Here is a 12,991-nt window from a genome sequence, read left to right on the forward strand (position 1 = left end):
ACACTTCTGCCTTCATACACAGTTGGGCGACCCCCCGTTTGCTTGAGGCATACTGAAACCTTTAGAATTCAGTAAATGAGCCAACAATAAATCAGCGACACCACTGGAATTTTCTGGTGTCCACTCGGCATGGTTGATATCACAGTATTAAAGTATACCAGGGTATTTTGAAATTCCAAACGTATGGTTTTCACCAGAGCTAGTGATTGTTGGAACAGTGGACTCACATTTTGGGTGACAAGTGTGTTTTGTGAGTTAACATCGCAATTTAGCTCCGTCAGTCTTCCATGACCAACAGGAAGTTGAATTCAGAAGGTGTACAGTTGTATTTCGCTGTTTAATAAGGAAAATATATTATTTTTCTTAACATTTGTGGGTTTCTATGGTGTACTTATTAGTCTGAAAAGCTGAAAGTAAGTACTGCACTGGCCGTCGAGAGGTTAGCTCAGCACACTTATACCATCGTATACTGTATACACAGGTGAAATTTCAGGAAGGTATGAAATATTACATACCGCCCAATAAACATCCAACATAACAAAGAGCCAACGTAACGAACGGTCTCCTGTAAAGTGCAGCAACAGAGCGTCATGCAACACTAAGCATGTGAGAAAATGTTGAGTAACAGCGACTTCCTCATACACATCCTTCTATAATGCTACCCATCTTCCTTGGTGAAATAAATTGTGTCTCTCCTCTCTGGGTAAAGATGCCTTCAGAAGATAACTGCCTGACAGCTTTCCACTGTTTAATGCTACAAATGCGGCCCGGAGACATGAGAGCCACAACTGAGATGTACGCTTCAAAACAAAGATGAAAAAGAATGAAAGAGTGGATTTACCTGCGGCAGTCAGTATGTAATGTTGTATTTCCAGGAAATAATCTTTATGTCACAATGAAAAGGTTTACTGGTCCATAGGCTGTTTTTCTTATTCCTTAATGAGGGCTGACATTTTAAGACAAGGGAAGTTGACAGAGGCTTGCACAGCTGGACAGACTGAAAAAGCCTTCTTCCAGTGACCTGATGCTTTTTTTTAACTTCTAAAGCATCAGAAATGTAGGCTAATGTCCCCCCAGCAGCAGTCTTGGTCAAGCTGAGTCACACGTGCCAAATTAAATGTCCCAGACAGAGAGGCTTGGCGGGTGAAAACATGGAGGTCACAGGAGAAGGACTGTCCTCTCCAAACTGGAAGCTTTATGGTTCTCTGTAGACTTCTGCCCTCAGTGCACTTCATCGTCAATCGACGAAGATGACCAGGCTATTCCAAAGCTCAGAGTGTTGTCGGGATGAGCTAGAGTTCAAAGTTTGATCCTCTTTCCGTCTCGTCTCTCCCCTCCCACGGTTTTCTCATCCTCGCGTGAATTAAAGCGTCTCTTTTGGAGGCACGAGAGTTGGTGAAAAGAGGCATCCATTGCAACGTAATGACAAGTGTATGAATGTGTGTAAGGTGGGGGGGTTGGTGTTACCATATGTGGGATTCACAGTGAGTCATTTTAATGACGCCCACCCCCCCACCTAGCCGGCGGTAGTTCATTCCTCCATACAACCTGCAAAGAGAGTCAAATGATGAGGGAGGAGACATTGAAATGCTCTTGTGTGCAGCAGAGACTACATGTTTATGAGGAATATGGACATTGTTTCTGGAAACGGATGTTGCTGTTGAATACTTTGAGCACCACAAATAGAAATCTAATTACGTGAACTACGAACACATCCAAGTAATTTTCAGCAAATGGCTGCAACTACACTGGGCAATATGACCTATAAATAACTGTGATATTTTTAGACTATATCGCAATACACAGTACATAGATTGATGTTCTCAAATTACTGCAGACTACTAAAACACTAGACTTATAAACTACTGATATAATGAAGTGAAATAACACACTGCTACAATTAAACGTAAATAAAGTACTGCTTTGATAACCTTAAATAAAGTACTGTTATAAGGTGAAATCAAGAACTGCAACAATTAAGTTAAATAAAATACTGTCATAATAAAGTTAAATGAAGTACTGCTATAATAAAGTACTGTTATATTATAGTTAAATGAAGTACTGTTATAAAACAGTTAAATAAAGTACTGTTATAATAAAGTTAAATGAAGCACTGTTATAATAAAGTTAAATGAAATACAGTTACAATAAAGTTAATTGAAGTACTGTTATGATGAAGTTAAAAAGAAGTACGGCTAAAATAAAGTTAAATAAGGTATAGTCATAATGAAATATGTCAAAACAGCTTTTACTCTGAAGCAGCCAGCTCATCTCAGGCCAACACCTGATGGTGTTTCTGTTGTGAACTTGACACTTCCGATCAATGGTTGTTAGCAGGTTAACAGAAAGTTACCGTGGTGCTGTTAAACATGAGGATTTATTCACAATAACAGCTATCCACTTCATAAACTGAAATATTTGCTGGTCGCACTACTGCTCCCTGCTGGCAGTCTGGAGCTCTGGCATGTATTAGAGAGTAAGTGTTCATATGATGGTATGACAGACCTCAGAGCACAGCAGTCTCTACTTATTATTCTTTACTTGCAGTTCTATTCTGATATCATAACGACTGCAATAACTTTTGTCTACATATACTGACTGGCTACTGTTATGGCTGTCTTGTTTTGCGTTACTCATTTCATGATTACTTAGTAACTGTGTTTTCCAGTGTCATTAGTTCACATGGTGCCTCTTACCTCCATGTGTTGGCGTCAGGGTCATAGACTTCTATAGTTTTGAGATACGTTGTACCATCAAAGCCTCCCACCGCCATCAGCTGACCGTTTACCACAGCCAAGCCCACCTACACACACATACACACACACACACACACACACACACACACACACACACACACATAATAACACTGAAGCCATCTTAACCATTTTAGTATCTTAATATCCACTATGGCAACTCCACTGACATGTGAAATAAATCACTTTACAAATTGAATTAAGTTTATCGAGTTATTTACATATGACTGAAGCTGTGACTAAAGCCATGCAACAAGCCCTATATTTCAACCATGCAAATTTCCAGAGCACACACTCACCCCGCTCCGTCTGGACGTCATGGCCACCACAGGAGACCACTGGTTCGTCCTGGGGTTGTATCGCTCGGCGCTGCTCAGCTCTGTGGTGTCGTCTCTCCCTCCGACAGAGTAAATCATGTCCTGGTAGACAGCACAGCCCAGGTGCTTCCTCCTGGTTCCCATAGGAGACACGGTGTGCCAGCGGTTCTCTTGAGGGTTGTAGCGCTCCACTGAGAAGTAGGAAAACACCAGAAGAAAAAAAAGAAAGAAAGAAGGGGAAAAAATAAGTGAAGGTAAATTAAGAAAATGACTGCAGTAAACATTTTGACAATAAAATAACCAGTTAGTGGATAGGAGATAATCATCATTATTATTATTATTATTATTTACTTATTGATCTATTTTATAGTTTATGTCTTTATGATTTAAATACATATTACTGTGATTCTGTGGCTTTAAAATGTTGGCTCCCCCTGCTGGGATGCACTGTAGGTGTTGTCATGTGTGGACTTAAAATAAACTCCGCCTGTGGGTTTTCTTTGTGTTATTGCTGAAGAAGGGTGTCTGGCTCGAAACGTCCGTGTGCGTTGTGTGTAATTTTTACGGATTGTCATTATCAAATATGACGCAAAAAGGATCAAGGACTTTTTTTATATATATTTTTTAATTTCCACTTATTAAGGCTGATTTGGCAAACCCAAAGCAGAGAGCCCTTTTCTGATAGTTGACTGGTATATCAGTCTGGTATATAGTCGTCTTTCTTGTGTGTGTATTCATTCTGAGGTGAATATAAACATACACATTACATTTCGTAGACAAATTCTAGCAGGTTTCTACCTGATGACACATTTTCTCCTAATTAAACGTCAATCTCGTTACAGCTCTGGCTTAATTTAAGACTGTACTTATCACATGGCTCAGTACCATACCTGTATTTAATGGTGACGTCCCATCAGACCCTCCTACCGCGTACAGGAACCCCCCCAGCACAGCCACAGCTACACCCAGTCGCCTGGTGCTCATAGAGGCCACACGAGTCCATTTGTTCTCCTTAGGATCATACCTGAAGGATAAGAGGGAACCATTCTATTACTAGGATATGGACTGTACATAAGGGTTTTCTGTAGTGTTCACAACTTTTCTTGGACCATGTAAATATATCCAAGTCAATAGCCATTAACCCTTTGAAACCTGGAACGACAACAGTATTCTTGTTCTGTGCTGAGACACCTTCTACATGCATTTAAACCTGTGAAATCCAAGCATATTGATTTGATGACAAAAAAATCTTCTGAACATTAATTTTAAAAAAGAAAGAGTAAGAAATGATTAGAAGTTAATAAAAATGGGGAAAAAAGTTAATTATTATCAACTATTTTATCTCTTTCATTTGTTTGTATTTTGTTTTGTAACCTTTTTTTTTTTTTTTTACATTTGGTTCTTTTTTTATTGTTTTTCCCCCAAATTTCAGGTATTTTTCTTGTAACTTCCAACATTTTGGAAGCCAATTTGCTCAGGTTTTTAAGGGTTAAGGTAGAGCTATAACTACAATTACAAGCTCTGGATTGAGAAAGGAATAATTATAAAAAAAACATATAAAGAAGAGCTCTGGGAAGGGCTGAAACAGGCCCAGTATAATATACCAGAAGATTATTAAAGAAAATTTACACATAGTAAAGTTCCTATGTTTACAGAGAGGTCACACTAAATATCTAATATCAGTTTATGAAACTATATAAGTTCTTTGTGTTCTTTATTTGTATCTTAATAAAGAGAGAGAAATAAATAAAAATAAATCCTCATCACTACTTTGTTAAAACAAAAAAAAATCCATGGTGGCTTGTGCACAGTACTGAGTATTATCCTGAATTTCCACTTAAAATACTAATATAAGATGATTGCATGAACAATTTATCACAGACAAGAGCTTTGACAGATACCTTTCTACAATGTTGAGACAGGAGACCCCATCTTGTCCCCCTACGGCGTACAGATAACCACCGAGGACCGCCACTCCTACACTGGTACGACAAGTGCTGGTGGGGGCCACATCACTGCTCCACTGATTGGTCTTGGGATCGTATCTGGACAGGAGAGACGGAATACAGATAAATGAAACTGTAATTTGACCTATATATCTAAATATCCAGACAAAGCAGAAGTGATGGTGACAGACCTCTCCACAGAGTTGAGGTACGAGGAGCCGTCATGACCTCCCACCGCGTACAGCAAGTCGTCCAGAACACTGACGCCGACTCCACATCGACGCTTACTCATCGACGCCACCATCCGCCACTCGTTGGTCTGGGGATCGTATCGCTCCACGCTGGAAATGGCATCACCGCTGCACCAACCACCAACTGCAAGACAAGAAGACATGGGAGACAAAGGAGAGGGTACACAATATTAAATTTCCACGATGCACGAGTCTATCAATTTAGCAAGATACACTTTTTATCCTCCACACTGGCAGTCCTGTCTGCATACTAACAGAATTTCAATTCAAAGAACGTCAGGACGCTGTGTTATATGTAAATGAAAACAGAATGCAATGATTTGCAAATCTGTTTTGACCTATATTCAACTGAATACAGTACAGAGACAAGAGTTTCAGTGGTCAAACTGTTAGTGTTAAACTTCATTAGTTTTGTGTAAATATACATGCGTTCTGAGTATAATGCCTGCAACACACTGGAAAAAAAAGCTGGGATGGGGCGACACACACATACATTAAACATTCATTCAAAAAGTGTCCACAGTTCCCAAACTTTTCCTTTTAAGGATAGCAATTATTAAACAAACAACAAGAAATTGGTTCAAAAAATGACAACTTAATAAATCAGAAATGGAAAGATCTTGTGAATCAAATATATGAAACGGAGAAGATTAATATGAGAATTATAAACTAAATACATATATCTGAAGAAAGATGAGAAAAATGGATTAAATATCTAACAAATAATGTTTTCCCTTTTTTTTGTTCTTCTTCTCTATTTGTCTCATCTGCTAACTCTTAATAATATCCAGTGTGGATAAGAACATAATCTTAAGTTATCCTGTAACATGAAATTATTCAATTTATCAACCGAGGAATTTTGAATGATTTGTGAATTGTGGATAATTTACGAACTGTCATTAAAAGATTATTATGCATGTATTTTTTATTTATAACTTTGAAAAAGAAATAGGTTTCTGACCTGCAAAGAGGACCTCCCCACAGCGGATTGGTTTTCGTGGTCTGGTTCTGGGGCCCTGCATCAGGGGCCTCTCCTGCGGCAGCAGCAGGTAATTCTTAGCCTCATCAACCAGGTCTCTGAGAAAATGTATAAAATCATAAATCAAGGTTACATATCATCACTGTATCAAGCTTATCGTGTGGGTTAGGGTTGGAGGTAGATGTTTAGCGACAATTATAAAGAAATGTAAATAAATATTTTGTTTAGCAAAAAATCTAGCAAATTCCTGAATGAGCATCAGCAGTAATTTCTCACCAAAAACATTCGAACAGCAGACAAACGAACGGCACTCACCTGCACTCCTCGTCACTCTTAATGAGAGGATCCGACCCGACGGTGCCCACCAGGAACTTGGGGCTGAGCAACGGCAGACGGACGTGCTGCAGGACCTGCACAACACAGGAAATCCATGTCAGTCACAAACGTCAGCGACGGTAATGCTGAGGGCGTGTGACTGCGGAGGCAAAAGAGCCTCTGAGTGTTTGTGGTGGGAGTTTTCTTCAGCCACAAACCTGGGGGAGCTGTGGCCTGCGCTCCTGGATGCTGTATTTCACCCAGGCCATCACAGCGTTGAAAACCTGCTCCTCGCTCCGCACGTTGAGCTCATCGCTGGAAATGATGTCAATCAACTGGTTGGCAGGCAGCAGCATGAACTCTTCACTTTCCATTACCTAAGATAACAGAGTGGAGCCAGTCAGCAGCTGGGCCACAAACAAACTATATTCTGTTTCTCCTCAACCCGCAAATCCATCTTTGCCCCTATCAGGGGCCAGATTTGTCCTGCCAGCTTTGAGTTCAGTATTATTGCGCTAACGCCACCAAACTAAACTCCTGTGTCCAGGATATTTGAAATGCTTGCTTGTGTTTCAGCTCATAGACTTTGTCTTTACACGGAGCCCTTTTTGTTGCAAGAACACAGCTGGACATGCACATTTGCATCTCTCAACAGAGATTAGAAGGATGCACTATGGATCGATCCTAAATTTCTTCCATCATCTGCTCTAGAAAAAATAGCCTTTAAACGTTTTTGACAGTGAGTTGCTATATTTACTATCCTCACAAGGCGTTTTACTTGCTCCAGGCGAACAGGCAATCCTTATAGTTAAACCCTGATTTTCCTGCATAACAACTCCTCATCATGTTGTTCTCATAAACTGCAGTAAACCACTTATTTTCTGCTCTTAGTCTGAGGAAACAGCTGAAGATGTTACATGTGTTACACCTTTGCCTTCTCTGCTATGAAAATGCCTCATGATTTTCTTGTGAATAAGAAAAATGTTAAAACTTAAATGTTCACACACTATAACAGGTGTCAAAAAACAAACAGGGATGAAAGAGATGACAATAATCACAGAAATATAGCCAGATAACTTCAGTAAAAACATCTGTGTGGACAGAGCATGGCTGTGGAAGTCTGTTCTGGATTAGTTTTGAACTTGATCAACAAAAAAAGTTCTAAAAGATCATGTCAAAGTAAACTCCTACTTTGTTTATTCAAAGCAAACTGATTAATATGGATGCTTTATAGATGTCAACAGTCTAAAAACAAATTTAATATGTAGTGAATACTAAACAGATTCTACAGGCAGGAGAAATCAAGAAATCCTTACTTTCAATCAAATGAGAGGAGAAAATGACATTTTACCAGTCATTTTGACATTTTTCGGAGAGTCAGCTTGTTTGTCACATAATCTATGGTGTCTCAGAGATCTCAGTATAGATCACTAATATTTGGCTGTCTGCATTAAAGTCTCTGGATGAAAGATTACTGGTAAAGAATTCTTAAAGTTTTAAATTGCCTTAATGGTAATCGTCTTGACATAAAGTGTAAAATACACCTGAGTGGTTAGAAAGAACATTTTCTTTTCTGCACTATGTATATGTCATTATAAAACATGCCATTTTCAGGAATTCTAGGGATTCAGGGACTGTGGACCGCTGTCCATATATATCATATGTATCATGTTCTTACTTCCTGAAAGTTGTGCTGGGTGAACTTGTCTGCAATGCGGAGCAGCTCGCGGCAGGAGTGGGTGTCAGCGAAGGCCCTGATGCCCAGACAGTTGGAGGGATCCAGCTGCCTCTTGAGGAACTCGCAGCAGGCCTCCTGGATCTCAGCCAGCTGGAGAAGGCAAGCCGCAGGGAGCAGTGTTTGAACGTTTCCCTCCTCCACTGTCACCTAGCAGCAGAAAGGTCAGGACATCAGACACTTCACGTATAGTTTTACCACCAGGCTGTGATTAGTTACGGCACTTAAGCAAGACTTGTCTGCATCATCGCAGTCTCTACAGCAGGGACACTCAACATGCTTTGCTTGTGGGCCACGTTTGCAGAATGACAGGAGACCAGGGGCCAGTTGCAGCTGCACCATACATGTTTCTAGGAATTTAGGACATTTCTCAGATTTTGGGATGTTTGTATGATTTTAAAACACTTCTACAACAGCATCATCATCATTTCTACAACTTCATTTCTACAGCCAACAATGTAAGAAGACAGAAAAAATAGTAAATTACAAGTTAAAGGAACTGATGGATTCATATTTAACTGGAGTTGAACATTGTAAAATTCCACATGACAAATGAATCATGACTGATTGTTGACTGCTCCTGTTGTTACCTGTGAGGTGTAGGCAAAGTCGATGAGCAGCTCCATGGCTCTCTCGTCGATGTCGCGGATGACCACTTCGGTCTGCCTGCTCTCTGCCAGCTCTCCAGTGAACATCGCCCTGAACACAACATGGTCATCAAGAGATATTATTGTTACAGCCTGCACTCGAAGAACTCCAGCTGCACTTCGATGTTCATTTAGGGTCCAGTTGATTCATCTCCTAATATCACTTCCTTCACCAGACTGTGAGCTGAATTCAGTACTCCGTGTACCTGAAGTAAGGGCTGCATGCAGACAGGATCACACGGTGAGCGTAAATCTTCTTGGCGCCCACCACCAGCACCACGTCGCAGAGCTCACGGTGTTTTCTCAACAGGTTGATCACCTCCAGGGTCTGCCGTGGGTGTTTGTCCGAGACGTAGGGCATGCGTGCGGGCTGGGGGACCCCTTCAGGGAGCTTGTTGGGGTCCCCCAGAGTACAGCGGCTGGTGATGTCCATTCCAGTGGCGTCTTGGCGTGCGCTGGTGGCCCTAAACATGAACCAGATGGGCAATAAATAAGTGAGTAAATATATCCTTGTTCTTCATTGGATAGCTTAACAAGTTCCTATGTTCACAATTCATACCATGGAGTTGACTAAGTCTGTCAATAATACCAACTTAACTATTACATGACCATTTAACAGTCTACAAAATGATCATATAAACATTCCTTCCTTGACACCACACCTACCTGCGCATTGGCTTTGCGTCCATGCACTGAAGAACAATGTTTGGTCCCACACCTTGGGGTTGACCTGCAAACACACCAAAACAAAAAACATTTTCTCTGTAGTCAGTCTGGTCTCTCCACTAATCTAAGTTTAACCCTTAGGGAGTGTTTGGTTCATCATACGCACTTTTCATTCTTCATTTTTTAATAATTTTGGCTGTGTTCATGCATATAGCATGCATTAAACAGAGTGTGTATTTTTGTTTAATCTCAAAATTTCCAGCTCAGCTCCTACAAGAAGTCTAAAAATACATTTTGGAGACTAAATTTGTTACATTCATATTATAAGTGAAAAAAAATGCATCATTGCAACCCATTCAACTGACATTTTTGACCCCACAGCCATTAAAGCATAAAAACATGCATTGCATTATTTCTGGGTGTCATTCTGGGATTTTGCCTTTGAATTTCTGTTTTTTTTGTAATTTTGAAAATATATTTCATATTTATGATTAGGACTTATGATGGTTAAAAAATTAACCAAATGAAAGCAGAAAATAATATTAGTATAGTATTATTTAATGCTTGAATTTGAGAAACGTATTTTGTGCGCAGAGAGGTACAATTGCGTTTAATATTAAAACAGGCCTTAAGCGTTAAAGTCATCAAAAGTCAGTGTTTATCGGAGAGCCCTTTCAGCATTTCCCTGTTGTACATTTAGTTTTCTAGTATCTGGTTTTATGTTTTGATGTGGATAACATAATAGGACTGTGGACAGCACTACAACATCTACTTGCTTTTCTTCTTATCGTTGTAGTTTGTGCCTCACACCCTGTCTGCTACCCTCCATATATTATCTGAAATCATTTCTCTAAACAAGACCGAGATCAGATCGAGTGCTCTCACTGAGTCGACAGTTTCTTAGACACACCTGTGCAACTATTAAACACAAACGCTGTGCAATAAATCCTGCCTTTGTTAAGTTTATGATGTACCGTTTTTGTTGACACCAAACAGGTGTTTAATTTCTTGTTGATGCAGAGACTGTAACTATCTGGTGATGTCGCTGCATTTTTTTTTATCCAAACACTTACATAACTCGAGTTGGATATTTTGTAAAACATCTTTCAATGTAATACAGTCCAGTACGCCACTGCCACTAACTTCAGCAAACTTTCTGTTTTTTTTTATCTCGTGTATTTCCCTTCTTTATTATTCTGTATTTCTGCTCTAAATTCAGAAGATTTTGCAGGTCTGTGAATGTAGTACCAGTCATGAAGCATTATCTTCATGATTTCTTACTTCAGCAGCAATTTGAAAAGTTTGAGCAGAATTTTAAGAGTTCCAGATTGCATTTACACAAGGAAACTTTTTCCACTCAAATTTTATGCATATGATGGAGTGATCTTAACGACAGTTTTCCTTTTATTTATATTTTGAAAATACAACTTATGGCCTTGCTTACAGTATTGCCATATATCCCAATATACTGAATCATAATTTGTGTCACGGTATGTACTGCATCCCCAGGTCCTTGCCAGTGCAGAGGTCTTCTGCAAATAAGTGTGAAGTCAACAGCAAAGTCTTTTACTAAAAGATGAAACAGTTGTGTCTCATTTATGCAGGATTGTTTTGTTTGAGTTTAAATAACACACGTGATGCCTAAAACGTGGACACCCCTGCCATACAGCTCATCTATGATTGTTGTATCCAGGCCAGTCCGCATGAATGAGATACATCGTTCGGCTGCATTGAGAATGTATGAATGGGTTAATTATAGTTATCTTTTCCTCTTTTACTATAATTCTCTTTGGCATCTTTAAATGTTGTTGAAAATGGTATAATTGTCGATGATCTCAGTGGGTTTGGGTATCAGCTGTCACAGAGGTCAGCAGCCAGGTGGAGCACAGCCTTCAGATAACATTACACTAACCTAATTAACCTGGCCACAGATCAGGGTTAATTAACGTTAGTGGGAACACGGGATGGCAAAACGATTAGTGTTGCACGAGATCTGCGGCTCAGATGTTCTCTCACTTTTTAAATTGGCTTTGAGTCAAAGTATCCCCAACGTCATCCAGTCACTTCATATAGCGTTAATACGCGGACGTCCTGTGTCATTTATTTCTTTCGATCTACATTCTTTGCATAAGTACAGGGTAGATAAGACAGCCAGGCTAGCTGTTTGTTATTAGCAGTTTCAGCAGATAGACAGATCCGGATACGTAACGTTAGCTAGCTAGCTAACATTGAGCCCAGTTCGTACCATAGCATAAGGAATTGTTAATATGTGAGGTATAATGATAGTTGTAACAGAAACAAACAAATAGAAAAAATGTGCACTTCCGCGTCTTATTCTTTTAGCGCGGAACTATGAAAATCCACGAGTTAGCTAACAAGTTAGATCATTTCTCCGGTGTGTCGGCTAACGCTGCTAATGTTATCGCTAGTACCGAGGCAGGGAATCCACAGGCGATTCAAAACGTATGACATCAAAGTAAATTGATACAATCAAAGACAACGAAAGGGGTCAAAACGAGAAGAGATGTCTTAGTTAGCCTACATGCTTAGTTTATCTGTAGCCGCTTGAGTCTTAGCATCAGGTCAGAAACCACGGACTATCAGAGACTGCTGTTAGATTAGTGAACGTAAACGCTTCCCAAACGACATGCGTTGACATTATTATTCTGTGACAACTATACGACAATAAAGCAGAGACTCTAAAGACGGATCTTACCTTATATTTCCATCCCAACGACAGACAGAAGTTGCCCAGGTTGCTAATGTTTACAGTGTAATGCCGTCGGCTAAACACTGGTGCTTTTCTTCCTCTGTATCATGCGCATGCCAACTGCCAAAGCGCCACTTCCGGACATTGCTTTTTCAAAATAAAAGCGAACAATTACGTCATTGTATTATATATGTGTATATTAGACATCAAACAGATTTGGCTATGCTCATGTAAAAACCGCATCCCAAATATGATCATAACCGGGTTAGGTCTCATAAATGGGTTATTCGTGTCTATATAATTACATTCACTGTAAAATTCCATAAGGAAATACAAAGGACCAGTTAATGTTGTCTCATTATACAAAGAAGCTAATTATGGATGGTCTAATTAAAAAGTCATGTGTTTAAAATCTTACTGGGGCCTGAAAGCATGATCAACAATATGTAGTTGTTTTTATGCAGCAGAATGGCTCTGGTAAGAGTTTTTTATTACACATCAAAAGCCACATTCTGCTATCATAGTAACAAATGCACAATGTGAGATGAATGTTGGAGCTTGTCAAAGGAGTTCAATTTAACAGCTTTATGGAAAGTTTCATCTTACAATGCATCATTATTAACTGATCATGCATTTGTACATAAAAGTAAAAGTCAGTTTTTAATGTACCTA

General features: G+C 39.5%; 1 protein-coding gene across 2 annotated transcripts; it reads right to left on the bottom strand.

The window, feature by feature from the left end:
* Nucleotides 1–239: 239 nt before the first annotated feature.
* Nucleotides 240–12,429, bottom strand: klhl20 (kelch-like family member 20). Of its 2 annotated transcripts, none has more exons than XM_042497919.1 (14): nt 12,326–12,429; nt 9,610–9,673; nt 9,150–9,407; nt 8,887–8,995; nt 8,240–8,446; nt 6,780–6,938; nt 6,562–6,656; nt 6,229–6,344; nt 5,208–5,391; nt 4,972–5,115; nt 3,961–4,094; nt 3,053–3,261; nt 2,697–2,803; nt 240–1,548 (listed from the first exon to the last, which is right to left on the bottom strand). In XM_042497919.1, the coding sequence occupies exons 2-14, from the start codon at nt 9,630–9,632 to the stop codon at nt 1,464–1,466; spliced, it is 1,830 nt and encodes a 609-aa protein (XP_042353853.1). In that variant the 5' UTR covers nt 9,633–9,673; nt 12,326–12,429; the 3' UTR covers nt 240–1,463. The 2 variants fall into 2 exon arrangements, with proteins under 2 accessions (XP_042353853.1, XP_042353854.1); XM_042497920.1 differs by lacking the exon at nt 12,326–12,429 and having other exon boundaries at nt 9,150–9,317; nt 9,367–9,407; nt 9,610–9,645.
* Nucleotides 12,430–12,991: the final 562 nt, after the last annotated feature.

This window comes from Plectropomus leopardus, chromosome 12, assembly GCF_008729295.1.
Source record: "Plectropomus leopardus isolate mb chromosome 12, YSFRI_Pleo_2.0, whole genome shotgun sequence".
NCBI lineage: Eukaryota > Metazoa > Chordata > Actinopteri > Perciformes > Serranidae > Plectropomus > Plectropomus leopardus.

Bases quoted from the DNA above. Each gene is read 5' to 3' on its own strand.
- klhl20 (XM_042497919.1), bottom strand. From the start codon at position 9,632: ATGGACGCAAAGCCAATGCGCAG. The intron at 4,095-4,971 runs GTATCTGTCAAA...CTTATCCTTCAG, and splicing joins TGTCTCAACATTGTAGAAAG to GTATGATCCTAAGGAGAACA. The intron at 3,262-3,960 runs GTATGGTACTGA...CCTACTTCTCAG, and splicing joins GACGTCACCATTAAATACAG to TGGAGCGCTACAACCCTCAA.